Source organism: Acartia tonsa, chromosome 9 (genome assembly GCF_053477335.1).
Source record: "Acartia tonsa isolate MP-2025a chromosome 9, ASM5347733v1, whole genome shotgun sequence".
Classification (NCBI taxonomy): Eukaryota; Metazoa; Arthropoda; class Copepoda; order Calanoida; family Acartiidae; genus Acartia; species Acartia tonsa.
The window spans coordinates 42,285,937-42,304,200 of record NC_137268.1 but is presented as its reverse complement, the minus strand read 5'-3'; the positions used below and the strand labels follow the sequence as shown (position 1 = coordinate 42,304,200).

The 18,264-nt window shown below is 29.3% G+C and overlaps 1 protein-coding gene across 1 annotated transcript in view; it reads left to right on the top strand.

Annotated features, from left to right (window-relative positions):
• The first annotated feature begins 4,421 nt into the window (after positions 1-4,421).
• The window catches only part of LOC145328993 (corticotropin-releasing factor receptor 1-like), a 95,793-nt gene continuing 81,950 nt past the window's right edge, over positions 4,422-18,264 (top strand). The window contains exons 1-3 of the mRNA XM_080172985.1: positions 4,422-4,458; positions 5,562-5,618; positions 15,582-15,654. Coding sequence (XP_080029111.1) covers positions 4,425-4,458; positions 5,562-5,618; positions 15,582-15,654 — 164 coding nt within the window. The 5' untranslated portion in view covers positions 4,422-4,424. The remainder of the gene's footprint in view (positions 4,459-5,561; positions 5,619-15,581; positions 15,655-18,264) is intronic.

Below are 18,264 nucleotides of genomic sequence, written 5' to 3'. Positions count from 1 at the left end.
ATCAACTGCAGTAATAAATTTGTGGCATAATCTTAAGAACTTATATAACTTAAAGATCAACTTGATGCCTCTTACAATATTAACATGAATGTTTTGGGAGGCCTCTTAAACTTCTCTTTAAATGGGGCTTTTCTTAACCCCCCCCCCCCTCTAATGCACTAAGGTGTTCAAAATTAAAGATTTGGGAAAATAAAAAACCAGGATGACTACAACAATAGTTAGCGAAGCACAAATAAAACTTGGATAAAGGAAATATGTACAAAGCTAATTAGATGTAGCAGATGTTAAGTGGTCATAAATAAAGAATAAATTTGTTAAACAAAAAGGGTCATGGAAAGAAGTTTTTTCGAAAATGGGCGGACATTTCCTTCCTAAGATTTGACCTCAGATGAGCTAGGCATGAGCAAGGGCCGATGTTAAGGTGTCAACAAATGCTCTACAAATAACTCTATACAACCTATGTACTTTGTTGCTCATTGGTATAGAAAATCTTTACACTTTTTTTAGTTAAATAACTTCAATATCAGCTAAGAAAATCAAATAATCGGTAAAAATAAATCAAATGGAAGTACTGGATTTCTAGAACCGATTAAAGTTTTCTGAAGTATTCCTTATTGTCACAGGAATATTCAATGTGTTTATAACAAGAAAACAGCTGAAAATCTTGTGTATAAAAACTTACGGGGGAAATCTAAAGTAATATCGGAATTAAGTTTCATAACAATATAGAAATAGATAGCGTACAATACAAAAAAGGTATAGTCGATAGATATACAGTGTTATTGTAAGAATAAAGCAATCGTAAGGGATATAACAATGGACTATGAATTGATGTACATCTCTAATGATGATAAACACCATTATCCTTTCCTAAGATCAAAATTATTGGTTGAAAATTTAGGAAATAAATTAAAATTAACAATTAAAGTTTTTAAGCAACGAGTAAAAAAGATTACATTGCTATTAAACTTATTTGTGTTACCTTTGTTTTTTAATAAATCACAAAGATAGTATTTTACCAGGAAGGAAGGGAACATTACACAAGTCCCCAAAGTTTTATAATAACCTTTTATTACTCGTTGGCTGAAAAACTTTTGGGACTATTTTAATGGGTTTGTTTATTAAAGTGAGTGCCCAAAAATTTTAACAACTAATTGTAATCTACAGAAGGGGTAATTTTGAGTATTATCATTTTGCGTATTATCATTACACCAAAAATGATCTAAAATTAAAATTGCAATGATTTTATACTACTTTGACAAACTTGGCTTTTTTCTTGAACAAATATATAAGTACTAGCGGCAAAGACCCATAGAGGAAATTTAAAAAAAGTACCTGTGGTGGTGCGACCACCAAAATAGCCTAAAACCGCCACATGACCAGTAGACATATTCCCTGAGGAGTAGAATCCAATTGGTTTATTAATTACCCTGATATTCAGGGACGGACAGACAGACATTAAGCTACTTTGTATTATAGATATTAAGCTACTTTGTATTATAGATATTAAACAACTACTTGGACCAAGTGGTGGGGACCTTTTTCGTCTGCTAGCAAATTGATTACTAGAAAGACCTAATACAAGATCTGGATAGGGTCCCATTACGATGTGACTTGGTTGTGTTATTTCCGATGCTATTGGCTAAAATTAAGATCAAATTGAAAGTCGGCACAGACCACCCCCCCACCCCAAGTGACATATAGTTGTGTTCACTCTATTCTTTTACTTTAATGTTTCTTGAAATTTTGGGTATTATCATTTTGAATGTACGTCAGTTTATTGGTCATTGTCTTATCCTTTATATAGATTCCTAGCATTTTACCCTTTAATTCTTGTAGATTTATTTTACAATATAACTTTCCTACTGCCTTACTTAACTCACACGTTTTGACTTCAAGCTTGAGAGGAAAACGTTATGAGTAAAAAAAAATATATATAGTCAGTAGGTCTTTTTGTAACTTAATATCTCGCTAATAGATTTCCCGATATGGTTCTCCTTTACAGTAAAGGTTCTTATTAGTACAGGGAAGTTTATTTCGGGGAGAGTCACACCCACCACAAAAGAGAAATTACCCCTGGAAAAAATTAAACCCCTAAAATATTTTCTCGCATTTATTTGAAACCGATTCTAATCCGGTGGATTAGAACCAGTTCTAGTCCATACGAAAAAACTATGTCTAGCATCGTAATATATTCAGTTTTCTACGAATATAAAAATGTACAATCATAAGATTTAAACCAGTTTTTTTAGCCGGTGCCTTAGGCACCACGGGGCTAAAAAAACTGGCATTCCTAACCTCCAACACATTTCCATTTCCCCTATGTATATAATATATATATATTTATTGGCCATTCTAAACAGTGTTTAAAACTTTACTCGATATTACACGCCAGGTATGAGGTAGTTGCTCAGTTCTCTTCATGATTTTTTTTATATAGAGGTAATATTATTTAATAATTTAAAAAAAATGATATAATAATAACCCCCCCCCCCCCCCTTACTGATTTTAGGGATTTTGGTAGATTACACCCAGCAAAAAAACTTTGACGCCATAAACCAACGTTTTTACAAATATGGTGGATTTTTGACATTTCATACACCAAAATTTGGACACACCAAAATTTTCAAAATTTTAAATTATAGTCATTTTATTCCACACTGTGACAAATTTGGCTTCTTTCTTGAAATCTATTCTGTAAATTGAATATACCAATTCTGAAGAAAAGATATTTTTAAACCACTGTGTTAAATCGTATTAAAAAAACCAAATCTTGCATGTTTATTTCATTGTGATTAAATTGGCTCCTTACTTAAACATAGAATCCTATTCAAAGTTGGCATTTCACACATCTATAAAGTGTTCCAATAATTCTACCAAAATCTTTCCTTATAAAAAAATAGATGTCTGACAGTCTGACTGTATGGGTAGCGAAAAAGGATTTTTTATTACTTGGACTTAAATCAGATTATCCTGTTATTAAATAAGTGAAACTTGTAAGTGCAGAAATAACGATCCCCCAGATCCACCAAATTTACCCCATATCCTCCCCTCCTACTGAATCAACCAACTTATCATTAAATGTTGTCCGTGTTAATAAACTAAATTAACGATAATTTTTCCCCTTTTCAAAATTCCACGTATATTTTATATCCATTGTAGAGAAGGATTTCGCTAACCGCTGAACCGATATGATCATATGCATTGATGCATCTTATAGGTCTAAGAAAGGTTTATAACTTTTTCTGGGGAAGTAACTTCCAAAACTTACACCACCAATATTTTTTATTCTGAAGTAATGATGTTCTTCAATTCCAAGTTATACAGTTGGTTGGCTACTGAGTAATAAAGTATAATAGTTATTTCTCGTATCGTATTATAAACGGCTTTCCGCGGATATAGAATGGGGTATTCCTGTCCAGTTTAAAAACTGGACAGGAATATCATTCTCATTTAAACAAAAAACTCATTTTTTCATGCTAAAATGTGGTTTAATTTTGGTTTTTAACTTTCATTTATTTCCTTTTATTTCATTTTTCTTTCTTTTAGTAATTAATAAAAATTATAAAATCTTCCAAAAAAAATTAAAAATCTTCTAAAATCATACCAGGGATATAAATGAGATACCAGGGAAATAAATGAATATTTACATCCACTATTTAAGGGGTTGTTTATATGGGAATGTACAATTATAAGATTAAAACTAGTTTTTTTAGCCCCGAGGTGCCGGAGGCACCGGCTAAAAAAACTGGTTTTAATCTTATGATTGTACATTTCTATATTAGTAGAAAACTGGATATAATACGATGCTAGACATAGTTTTTTCGTATGGATGAGAACCGGTTCCTGTCCAACGGATTCGAATGAATACGAGAAATTATATTTTCGTATTTTGTTTCAACATAATATCATTAGGAAGGCAGGGGATAATGATATTAGACTTTTTGTTAAACTAGTCCCCAACGTTTAATGATAACATTACCTTAGTAACAACTTTGGGGACTTTTTATCAAATTTTGATTTGTTAGTTCATTAAGTTGAGTGTCCACACGTTTCAACCACTATTTGTAATCTTCTGAAGTGGTTGTAATTTTGTTTAATATCATTGTCGTCTATTATCTTATGCCTTTTGATCCCTGCAATTTCAAACATTTCACCCAGATTAAAACTTAAGAGTTGATTTTCCTTCCATTTGAATACTGCGTCTTTTATTTTAGGATTGGTATTTGGGGAATGTAAAACGGTTTGATTAATCTTTTTAGGCATTAAAACTGTGTCTATCTGTGTGTGTAGCTTCTCATAGGTTCTGGGAAAGTTTAGAACTATTTTGGGGGAGTTTACCTAAAAAAATGATTCGCTCAAAATTTTGCAAAATTTATTTTCTTACTGGGATTTAATCACCCTTAACTAATTTCAGAATAAAAATGACTCACATATCAACAGATGAAATCGAGACAGGTATGCACTGATGCAGTCATTCAAATAAAAGTTTCATTGTACAACAAAAATTATTTTTCTTGTGTCTGTGTAATTAGCAATTTAATTCTTAAACAAACCTGGTTTTTGGATGAAGTTAAATAGAAGTTTGTATAAAGGAGGAGAGAGTAAATGAAGCTGGTTAATGGTTAATTAATTGGAGAAATATATATAAAGGCCCAATTATGATCAACAAAATTGCGTAGATTAAATGGAAAGTTTAGACACTACTATTTTATAAACCAACCAATAAAGATTTGATAAAAGTACCTAAAGTGTTTGCTTAAGTAATGAGAGAAGTTATCATAAACTTTTGGGTACTAGTATAATTTATACGAGTGGTTTTTATTCTCAAAAATGTGTACTTAAATAAAATTAAAATGTTTGAAACATTGCTTGGATTTTTATCTAAATTTGTTAAAAGAAAACAGTTACAGTTTTAAGTTTTATCTGTAAATGACATATTTTTCTAAGTCTTTTTTTAAGTTGCAAATGACGCTTGAAATTATAAAAATTTGTTCTGCTGTTTTTTTCCTTTTTTTGTACTCTACACATTTTAGTATTAGATTCAATTAATTTTTAAAAGCGAAGCTTTTCTATAGTTATAGTAGGTACGTATGTAACAGACAGCTCTCTTGTTAACTAAGACATGTTAAAATTTTCCTTTTTTCTTGACATGGTGATTCCTGTAAGAGTTAGGTACAATTCAGAAAGCGTAGCAAATAAATAATCATTACCAGAAAGTCTGTATGTCCAATTTTGCAATTTTAGATTTTTAAAATCATTATTTTGTATAATAAAATTATCCTATTTCCTTGATTTATGAAAAATGTATTCATAGAATCATTAGGCATAATGTTATAAGCAAAGCATCTCTATAATCAAGTCTTAAAATGTAAGATTCCATATTTAAGTAACTTTATGATCGATTTCTATGGAATTTTCATTCAAATTTTTAAAAATTTCAATGTTAATTGCCAATGACAGTTAATTGCTCAGTCTGACTGTCAGTTTTGTTGAGCTTCGCTTTTATGGATTGTTATCATTCTTGTTTGGATGTTATGTTCCACATATTATTATTTCAGTGGATTGGTGTCCGTGGCTGAATGATTCCTTTGTTAACTGGCCACCTTCTCCCCCAGGTAGCTTATACTAGACCCCAAGAAACTAAAGGAATAAGACAATGGTCGATAAAATGATGTGCATACCCAATGATAATACACAAAATAACCCTTATGTAGATTACATTTATTGGTTCAAACGTTTGGAATGAATGATCCAACCAATTAGAATTCAATCAAAGTCCCCGAAGTTGTTTACTTTGGGGACTAGTGTAATAAACAGCCCACTCTTTATTATCAATTTTTATACCAAATTATGGCTTGATCTACCTTCCTTAATTTGCCTTAAAGGAGGGGTTCAAGGATCAAAAGACTGTATTGATCCTGACCACTAAATCTACAAAAAAACTGTTTTGACCTGATATTTTGAGTTATTTCTGAAAAAAAAACTTTGGTGTATACTCCTCTGACTAAGCTGATTCCAGGATGGTGCATTATGCCATAAGTTGGTCGCAAAATTATTTTACCCTCAGAAGAGAAGGTACCTTACCTTATGAAGCATTTTCGTCGCAGCCCTGGTGGATAAAAATGTCAAAAACTGCATACAGAGCATAATGCATATGGTAACCACTACTTAGACATTTTAAGCATCAATTTCATGGGATATTTATACTCCTTAAGGTCTAATCTGAATAATTGCTTGGCGTATTTTTTATTGGCAATTTTAAATAAGTTGTAGAAATAATGAGTCAACTTGTAAGTCACAAGGTTTAAAATGTAAACGTTGATCTAGAGTTAATTATAGACACAATAAAAACTGTCCCGAATTTGTATTAATTTTGAGGAACACGACTCCAGTTACGTCATATTTTTCTTTCCCGAAAAAGGGAAGGGGGAAAGAAAAAAAGGGAAGGGGGGAAGAAAAAAGAGATTGGAGAAAAGAGATTTTCTTCCCCCCTTCCCTTTTTCGGGAAAGAAAAATATGACGTCACTGGAGTCGTGTTCCTCAAAATTAATACAAATTCGGGACAGATTTTATTGTGTCTTAATTATAGAATAAAAACTTAATATTTAATTATATTGCAATAAAATTACAGATTTGTGAAATATCATTGACATATATGTATTTAGTTTAAACATAAATCAGTTAAATGATATGTTATTACATTACAAAAGAATGTTTAATAACAAATTCAAAAGTGATAATATTATGTTGAATTAGTAATGTGAAGAAATGGAATATTAATTAGGTAAACACTTATGATTTATGATTGAGTTAGATCTTTTAACAGTAAACTAAGTGAGCTGTGGAAAATAATAATTGAAATAAAAAGAGGGTAAATTTTAGCGTAATTCCGTCAAGTTGGGGTTTGGCTTTAGTCAAATGCTCTTATTAAGTCAAACCGTTCTTTATTATGGACCATTTCATTGATTGTAATTAAGAACACTTTGACTTGATAAGAGCATTTGACTAGAACCTAACACCCAACTTTACAGAATTACGCACACAAACTGACCCTCCTTATTATAATCAATTATTCTGTGTAAAACTGATGCCTTCATATGTACATCCTAAACATTGTTTTAAAAACAAACTTTTTATTATTTCCTTAATTAGGTTGTCCAGTCTTAATATCCTTATTCCTTAGGTAACATGTGTGTTTAAATTAAATTAATATATGAGGAAAATCCTTTTCCTTTTAGAATATCATTTTTTGGGAAAATGAATTTGTAAAATGCTATATCTATTGGAAACTATTTGATGAATGTTGACAATTTATCCTATACAATATACCTTTTAGACTTATATATAGTATATTTTATGACATAAGAACAGAAAACCAAATAAAAAATATAAAAAAGTATCTGTTTCTATTTTTCATTGTAAATAAATCTAATATCATATATAATAAGCATAGATGCATATTCCTTTCAACTAACCCCCCCCCCCAAAAAAAAAATCAAGGGCCCTTAAGCTGCAGAGAAAAATGAATTTCATTAAATTTTGCTTCTTCAGTTATGCTGGTAGAAGCATTATTGCTTTTAGTTTTTCACTGTAGGTTAAAGTAGTGGCAAATCATATATTTTCAACAAACTTTAACTCACATTTTACTTTTGTTCTTTTGTATGGACCTGATATTGCTATAAATCCATATTTATATACTTTATTTTCTTCAGCTGATTTTCAAAGACCTAAAACAAAATTAAGGCAGGTTTCTTTCCTTGTAGGGAAAGTTATTTGAAGCTCTTGCCCATTCTTTTCTTTCACTTTCACATATTTTAAAAAGAAAAGATTAGTTTTAATTAAATATGAACTAGTAACATCTTGATAAACTTGTTTTTGTTTTTCAATTTCCAGAGCCATAATGAAGATCACAATATTTTGTTATTTAGTAGTTTTGTTAGGTTTAGTACAAGGTAAGGAGAAAATGTCCAAAGATCAGATAATAACAGTGGTGCAAAACATGGTTCCAATGGTGAATAAGGGTGTTTGTGCTGCCCGTAAGTATAAATTTAAATAATTTCAAAACTATATTTATAGAGCTAAGACAGTCTTACCATCATACTGTCAGGTAGACTCACTCATAAGTGATTATTAGATATTTCAGCTAAAATAAAATGCCATTATCCTAATATGTATGAGACATTTTAATAAGGAAGAAGCTTAGCAATAAAAACCTCTGATAATTAAATATTTTTCTAATTAGAATGTGCACTTTTCCAATGTGCAGTTCCTGTTGTTCAATGTAACTTCCCATTTCACATGGTGTTTCAATTAGACAGACTAATTGGTGGAGATCTTCTCCAGAATCTTCCACAGGTTTCATTGCTTAATTCCTTTTAACTATCTTCATACCATTCTAAGAAATTTATTTTGAATCTTTGATTTTTTTTTGTTTTTCTGAATATTAAAATCTAGATTTATTTTAGTATGCAGAATCCATCAAATGTATTATAAGCCAAGGTGGTGAATGTATAGGTTGTTTACAAAAATGTATAACAGCAGCCAGGTATACTTTGATTCATTATTATTGAATTTCACTAGTATTTCTTGCAGTAACTCATACCACAGAATTTTAATATCATATGAATATTTAATTACATAAAAAGAAGAAAATGTTTTATAATTTTAGAGATGCCAAGCCAAGAAAGTATAAACTAGTGTACAAACAATGATCACATGAATACTATTCTAGAGAAAATAATCATTATGTATTGTATTTAAAAAATCAAATAATTGGATTGTAATTTTAATATTTAAGTTTTGATAAATTTATGATAAATATTTCAGAAAAAAATGAGAATTGTTTTAATTACTGCTATTGTTGTGATGATAGGTTTTGTAGATGGAAATCCATCAGCTTCTAAAGATGAGCTACAGAACAGGATATTTGGTTTACTTCCTTTTGTTCAAAAAGGACTGTGTGTAGGAAGTAAGTTTAAGCTTTTATCAATAGATATGCTTCACTCATTTAGAGACAAAATTAACAATAGTGTTTTATCTTATCTAGATTGTGCTACATTTTCATGTGCGGTACCTATTGCCAGATGTAACATTCCTTTTAATCTGATTTTTGAATTAGACAAATTACTTGTTGTAGATCTGATCAGAAAATTTCCACAGGTACTTTAAGTGATAATTATTGATGCTATATGTAAAATATTTAGATTATAATTTATATTATTTTGTTTAGTATGCTGCTGCTGGCCAATGTTTAATTCGTCAAGGTGGTAATTGCATAGGGTGTATTCAGGTAAAGAAAATATTAAAACTTAAAATAAATTTGATTCATTAGCCTTGTTAAATTTACCAAAATGTATCAAAATGAATAATATAAGATCAAGGTTGACTGCTATATTTATTGCAGACTACATCTTAAATATTTTTCTTTTAGAATTGTGTGAGCCGTAGTAGGTATGATTTTAATAACTAATTTAAATAACTCTGTCATCTTATAATTATTACTTAACACAGGTAAATTATATTAATATTATTTAAATATACTATTTGTTGTAAATGTAATTTTTAAAATTTTAAGAGATATGAAACCAAAAAGCTTCCCTTTAAGCTTCAAACAATAATTGAAAATTGGATGAGGATGGATACCATGAAGAAAGATTGAAAACAAAATAATTAATTGAATTTATAAAAATTTTATTAAAAAAATTTGTCTAGTATTTGTTTTTTTTTATTGTGTATACATTTGTTCTTCATTGAGAAACTTTAGACTCAAAATTACACATTATGATTTTGAAAATTTCTTTAATTTACCAGATTAAATTTTTTTGATGAAAATAAAATCTAAAAAAAAATAGTTTTTGAATTAAAGTATTATCTGCTTGAAGCAGTAATGGCACTATCTATAAGTAGAACGATGTCTGTCTGTCTGTCCATCCATCTGTCTGTCCGTCTGTCTGTCTGTCTGTCCCTTAAGATCTCAGTAACCACTGAACCAATTGGATTCTACTCTTCAGGGAATATACCTACTGGTCCTGTGATTGTTTTAAGCTATTTTCCCAAAAAAACAAAAAAATCCCCCTCAATTTTTTTTTCGAAATGGAGGTGGGCACATCCAATTTTTTATTTATTTTTATCTTTAAATTTTTTTTAATTACCTCTTGGGGCACAACCCCAAGAGGCTAGTGGCGAAGCCACTAGTATTTAAGTTGATTTTTGGTGTTTTTCCAATTTTTTCTTTACAAAGCTGCAAAATTAAGTAGAAAATCTTTAATAGTTTTGTTAAATAGAGACTTTTGGATAATCCATATAGCTAAATATTTTTAAAAATGTAGCATAATAGAATATTCTAAACAGGTTTAACAAGATATTCTATGTGATCCCTTTTGAAATAAAACAAAGGCTAATAATTTTTTAATGATTACTATTATTAAATTAAATATTTTTTCCTTTAAACTATTAACCATATTCTGATGAGAGTTATTTGGTGAAGGGTCCTGAAAATTATAATTTAATAAAGATACTACATCAGATAAATCCTGAAACAGCTGTTTTAGATTATTCTCTGGTTCAATTGTTATGATTGTATAATATTAATCTTTTATTCAAATTAAAACAAAAATAATTAAAGAAGTTAATTTAAATTTTACCAATATAATGAAATTATTTATAGGATTGTAGAAATCTTTGGTAAACACCTTTCTCTATTGAAATAATCATAAATCAAATGGAAAGTGACAATTATGTTTCCAACAGTCCCTTTTTTTAGGTTGACTGACACATGTTTAATATACAGCATGACCCTCGAAAAAGTATTTTTAAGCATCTGCAGCCTATATTTCCCAATAAAATATTAAAAGATTCATATGTACTTGTTCTCTATAATTTTCTACATCAAAGGATATCAAAATATTTTTTTTTACATCAATTAACAGCCGAGATTTTTGAAGCCAAAGTTTGGAAAAAGTGCTTGAGAAACTGGATATTGCTAAATATTTCTTAGTTTTTTATTAGTATATTACTTTTTATCAACCAGTTAAAAAACAAATAAGAAAGAAGAGCAAGTTTACAATTGGTACATTTTTTATTGCATTAAAAAAACGTTACTTTTACATATAAAAAACTACTTTTCAATTTTTACTGAGTACATTTTTCTTATAACCATTTTCCCTCAAATCTTATAATATCTCCCACTTATTAATATGACCTTAAATAAACCCCTCCCCAATTTATGCTCATTACCGAAAGGATTAGCGCAACCTTTACCAATAAATTCACGCCCACTTATCAAATTAATCTAAGAAACATAAAAATCTTTTAAATTATTAAATGTTTAATAAAAGTTTGTAGCTGTAACTTTTTGGTTTTTTAACTTATTTTGATAAAATAAAAAGTGTTTGATTTCTGTTTATGTAAACTTTCAATTTGCTACTATTTTGTATAGGATTTCTTTCTGTAAGGGTGTTTTTGCAATTTACACTAATCTAAAAATGCCTTTTAGAGCAAGTGAAAAAAGTGCTTTCAGCATGAAATAAATTTCTTGGAAACATCTTTATACAAGTTTTATAAAAAGTATTGAAATTATGAGGAAAACACGTCATTTCTTTTAAAAAAACATTTTTCCTGAAAAGTTACTTTTTTCCTCAGCCACTTTTTCAAAACTTTGGCTCTAAAAATCTCAGCTGTTAATTGATGTAAAAAAAATATTTTTAAATCTACTTATGTGGAAATCTACAGAGAACAAGAACATATACAGTTTTTGATAATTCATTGAGAAATATGGGCTGCAGATGCTTAAAAATACTTTTTCGAGGGTCATGCTGTATGTTTTATGCATTTTGTTGTTTGTACTATTGTTTTGAATAAATCTTTAAGAATTTCCTTGTTTGAATAAATAAATTTAACATAACTACTGATTTTATTATGAAAACCAAGTAAATGGGTTACAACTGAACTTGGATAATGGATCCAGAGTTCATTTTTTCATCTGTCTCACACTAGGACACTGTAACCAATGCAGCGTTCCTTTTTTGGCTGATTTTAAAGACTTTGGGCACTAGTTCATAGAATGATGTTTAAGGGTCATCCTCCAAGATGACAAAGCATATTAAAGGGATTGTGAACGTAAAAATTTCTCATCTGATTATCAAATCTTAACATTTTCTAAGCACATTTCACTACACTGATCAACCAAAAACGTCCTATTAACAAAAATATCCAGGAATAATGCCTTGATTTTATGGTATTTTGGGAGGGAAAAAGGAAAAAACAGGGAAAATCTGAACGTTTTTGTTTCTTATAATGTTTGTAGGGATATTTAACTTGTCATATATAGTTTAAACAATTTACTTACTGTTAAGGATTTATTTTATGATATTTAATTGCCAATTAGTTTTTTTATAACGTAGTAATTAGGTAATAAACACCTATTTTAAATTCGTATTATTGACAAAAAAATACCTCACTGTCTACAAAGGGTTGAATCTCATAGGTTATTTAAAATAATAATATCCTTTTTTATTGTGTTGGACAATAAATAACCCACTTTCGAGAATTAGTTTAAACTTTTATCAGACTGTTTATAAAGAAATATTGCGTGTTTATCATTTACAAATTTGTAATTAAAGGTGGGCGAGAGATGGGCCATCTAAAGATAATTGGATACTAATAAAAAAACCTGATTCTAGCTTTGTTATTGTATTTGGTTTTCAACAAAAAATATTGCTTATTTTATCAATTTCTAAGTAACTATACATTGGTTTAAAGTAAGGATTATGTTAAAAGTCAGCTTAACCGTTAGGAAAAATGAAGAACTATTTGAAAAAGTTTAATTTTAGCTGTAATGGGAGAAAAAAGCACTTTAATGCACATTTTATAAAATACGGAAAATTCCTTCCTTTCCTTGTACCTTATGAAAATCGTCGGAAAAAGCCGTTTTTTAAGCAAACAAAAGCGCGTTTTGCTCTATCTGTGAGATATTATGAATGAGATAATGTTAAGATTTGATATTAAGATGAGAAAAATTTACGTTCACAGTCCCTTTAAGCATAATCAACACAAATACTAGCAGACAATAAAGGTACTAAGAAAGAGAGGTAATCAGGCTCCGCCAATAGAAATTCCCTGTGAGAACCAGGCAGACCTGCTGTTGGGTAGAAAGTGTACACATTTTGGTATGAAAGGCCTTATTTTTTTATTCCTGCCCAATAAAAAAATCGCCTATAAACAGTCAAATTTCTTAATTAAAACCCATAGATCAATTCGTTTCAATAGTTTTCAAAAGTGAGAGATTGATGTTAATAACACTACTCCTTAGTTTTTTTTTTAGATTTTTATGCATTTTAAAAAAATAGAAAAAAATAGGGAAAAAACTATCAAACTTAAATAATAAAAAACAAGTCTAATCCCTTTCCATTTTTTGTAAGTGCAATTTTAATTTTGAAATTAATTGTCACGATGCATTTTTTTTAAGCTAATGGCTTTAGTCCAAGTTTTTAGAGGATTTGCTAACAAGGTGGATGAAAGTAACCTAATATGAAAGATGAAAAAATATGGCATATGATTATTGATTGTTTTTTCTTTTATTTTTTCTTCGTCGGTTTATATATTTTACGCACAGATATCTCTAAATGTGAAAAAACTACAAGCCGACATAAAAACTTCCTGAAATTGAGCATAAATTATTATTCTATATGTTGACGAGAACTTAAAAGACATACCATGCACAAACCTAATTATTTTTCTTTAAAAGAAGCATGCAAGAAATACCACGCTTTAACTGCTGAAAGACTGCCACAAGAAGACCAAATACCCCAAATTTGAAGCCTTCAGCTTCTATAACAAAAAAGTTCTAGGCATTTTAAAATGACATTTTATGTACAATGGAAATTTTGAAAGAATTGCAATGCTCATGTTGAAAACTTTAAAATTAAACTACGTGGCCTAGAAACAAAATTATAAGCTTATTTTTGTCAAAAATTTAGGTTTCCAGTAACTAAGTCTATTTTTACAATAAAAATACCCATTTTTATAGTCAAAATCATTAAAAAAAAACTAAGTTTTACTTGCGTTGTACTGAATGTACTGTAGCCAATCAGAAGGCTGAATCAGCTTAACAACCAATCACAGCTAAGCTTGTATTAGTTTACCCCTTTGTTTCCGCTATTATTTTTGTTTAAAAATGCAACTTAAATCGAATTTTTTTCATAGATTTTGACTATAAAATGTGGTGTTTTTATTGTAAAAATGTAATCAGTTACCAGCAATCTAAGTTTTTGACAAAGATAAGGTTATAATTTTATGTCTAGGCAACGTAATATAATATTGTTTTTTCTTTTATGAGCATTGGAAATCTTTCAAAAATTCCATTGTACATAAAATGCTATTTTGAAATGCCTAGAACTTTTTTGTTATTGAAGCTGAAGGCTTATAATTTGGGGTATTGGGTCTTCTTGTGGCAGTCTTTCAGCAGTTAAAGCGTGTTATTTCTTGCAGGCGTCTTTTAAATATCTTCTTTTAATTAAAGAATCTGGTTAGCGTACACTTATTAAAATATTACATGTCAGTTCTTAATTATCAAATATTTAATTACATTTTAAAAGATAATGTTGGAATCTAATATAATTTTCTCATATGCAGTGCAAAAAAATTAAATTGTTATGTGCAATATTATTTGTAATGTTTATAAAATTCTTTAATTACTAAAAAAATCCATTAAACTAGTTTTGGTTCTGAATAAATGTGCGGCGATTAAAACTTTAAAAAAATAAATGATTTTTAAAACCGTTTAAGATACTACCTTACCTTTTTTATTCTTTTTTAACAGAAAGATTTTAGCTGATTCTAATAAGGTTTTAACTGTTACAATTTCTTATTAAAGAAACCATCTAATAGTTCCTTTTTCATTATGACCAATTTCCTTACTATACATTAGTCTTCTTTATCTCATAATTCTATTAGCAGACAATGAAGTTCCATATTTATAGGTGGGATAAAACAGAAACTCTGCTGTGATTAAGTTGTAAGTAACTATTCTAACCAGCCCCTTGATATATCAATAATTTAATTACCTTAGCATTATTTTGGAAGAAATCGTAAATCATAAGACAGAGTAAAATATTGTAAAAAAAATTCTTGTAACCCTTACTTTTTTTGTATAATAATCCAAATTAAAGTTCTCCAGCTATTTTGTTGAAATTTTCTCAAGATAAAACTCTAAATTTAAATGTTATGTCTGTATCCCATCCATACATCCCTATGTTTAAAACAGAATATTTTTTACAGATAATATTAAAAGAAACATAAGAATATTCATTGTTGTTTTATCTTTTAAAGCAGTTCCGTGCACAAAAATTAACCAGGAGGGGGTGTGAATTAAAAGGGGTTGAAAGGAGAAAGCCAGGCGTACATAATTTAGATTTTGGTGGTGGTGTTTACACCTCCCACTTGCACGCCACTGGTCTCATCTAAAAGAGTTCATCAGTGGAAAAATAAGTACAGGAAAAATTTGTTTTCTTCTTCACAACACTTCCTACAACTTTTATTTCTAAATATTATTTTTTGATAGCAGAATATTTTTTTCTTAGGAAGTATGGCAACATATCCATGTTCAAGTATCCAGCTGTTAACAGATCCATGTAATACAGAGTTTGCATCCAGGTGAGATTTTGTCAGGTGGAAAGATAAACAGGTTTTAATTATACACCTGAATATTGGTCCATCTCATTTATTATTATTTAATACATTATTACATTATTTAAACACCATAAATTAAATAAATACATATATTAGCTCAAAATAAACTATCTTAAGTTATTAAGCCTACAGAAAAAGGATGTATAAATTGTATATAGATAGGATAAAAAAGGGAATTGATTTATATTTTAAGTAAAAGGTAATAAATGGTTAGACCTCTAGCTTTGTTAGTAGTCAGGACAGTGAAGAATATATTTTAGAACTCCATTCAATTCCGTATGAATAATAATGATTCCTTTAACACTTAGGTACAATTTAGAAAGCGTAACAACTTTACAATAATTATTAAAAGTAGATTTAAAACATACTCATTTTTGATAGAATTTTTTTTTAAAGATATAATTATTCAATTAATCTGTTATGATTTTAGTCTTGATGTTGACTTCCTTGTTTGTTTGCATCTTGACATTCAAAATTGCATTCAATAATTTCATACATTAGTATTTTATTAAAGAAGGATGACAACATCAACAAAAGCGAAGCTCTAAAATCAGAAGAAAGGTCAAATGAATAATAACTTATGTAGAGTGTTAGAACTTAATTAGCAAATTATTCATTTGTAAGTATAAACAAAATTGTACATACATTTTTTGTGCAAAATTACGTAAATACAGGATACAGTGAAAGAATATTCTTTCATTTTTAGGATTTGATTATAGAGAAACATCGCTTAAAATACTGTAATTTGTTGTTATAGGAATCATTGTTCCAAATAATAAAGAGTTTCTACTCCTTTTTTTTTAAATATCACAAATTTTCAACAAAAAATCATTATGTGCATCTTGGATATTAACTAAACTATTGTAAATATTTAATATATTCTTTTACATTTTCACTTCAATGCCAGTGATGTTTTCTTTTTGCAGCAAAAATTTTTATTTTAATTGACTATTAAAACTTTTGTGAAAATTGGCTTCCCATCTAGCAGAAGGGAGGGATCCACAACCAGCATTTGTGTTTTTATGAAATAAGAAAACAACTTTTTTGATGAACAATTTCTTTATGTGGGAAGATCGGATGGTGTCCCACCCTTCAAGTAAATAACTTAAAACCTTGGTTATAACCTTGGTCATTCAATACAAATGATATGCCAAATTACTATATTACCAGTATACATTTTAATTGACCAATGGTAGGCCAGTATGGTGTCCTTTTTTTATTGGCACTATACAAAGCTTCAATATAGATAGTCAGTAATAGTATGTTGTTTTGAAACTGTTGAAACTATAAAACATTGAAACACTTATATAGATGCTTCGCTCCTCAGTTGAAATAATTTAGTATGTGGGTAGATTTAACTGCGGAAACCGAGAAGAGCGTTACCGACTTGATGATTGGACACAACAAAATGTTACTTTAAGTATGTCAATGAACGTTTGTCCGTCTCATTTAATAGTTGAGCTTTTTGATCGTGTATGTTGTCATATTTATATTTTTTATTAACTATCGGCTGGGCCCCTAGCATCTAGGAATTATGTATTCAAAAGGTTAGGGATGGACAGAAAATAGCCCAAAACCATAACAAGACCTATGCAGGGGTAGCTATTCTAACAATCAATACTATAAAAATCACTAAACCTTTTAAAGTATGGTGGGGGTATATTGTGTTTTTTTTTATATAACTGAAGAGGGGTGGGTAAGAAGGGGAGGAAAAGGGGAAGTGGGTTGTGGGGAAATTTTCCTTTAGAATTGTTTGTCAGAATAGCATTCCCTTTTCCCTGGACCTATGTGAAGCTTTGATAAAATATAGAACTAAATCGTTTCAGTAATATCTTAAATCTTAAGATACAGACAAAAAAACCTTACCACTTATTGAAATCTTAAATTACAGACAAAAAAAACCTTATTACTTAATGTTCTTATTGTTCTTTTCCTCCTACATAGATATGTTAAGAATGTATTGAGAATAAATACAATGTTTTACAAGCTTTATATAAATAGAAGGGCTCGGCAGCCGCCTATAAGTCTCAAGAAAATCAATCTTTTACAATTTAAAAAATCAGCTGGAAGTCTAAACCTGATCCAAATATGGTAATGGTAAAAAAAAATTCAAAGCATCCAAACAGGTTTGAATTTGAGACATAATCGCAGCTGATGCGCGGCTGCCGAGCCCTAATAAATAGTGAACATACAGGTAAATTTTTATAACATTCTGACCTTCAAAATTATTGAGAATGCTATAATGGTGGATTCTTACAAAATGGTGTCGTAGAATCTGCAACAATTTTGCCCCTAGCCATTAGTGTCATCCAGGAGAAAAATGAGAAATGATTGATTAATACTAGCGGCTGCGTCCCTAGTATCTATTAAGGAAGAGTATTTGAAACGAAGGGATTCTGGGGGGAGAAGCTTAAAACTATCCGAAAAAATAATATAGCCTACATTAATCTCTGGCCATATATGAAGATCCCTTAAAAAGGAGAAAATAATCGGTAAAAATCTTAAGCTACAGACAAAAACCTTACTACTTTATGTAACTAGCGGTTAAGATCCTAGAAGACTCTATTGACACTT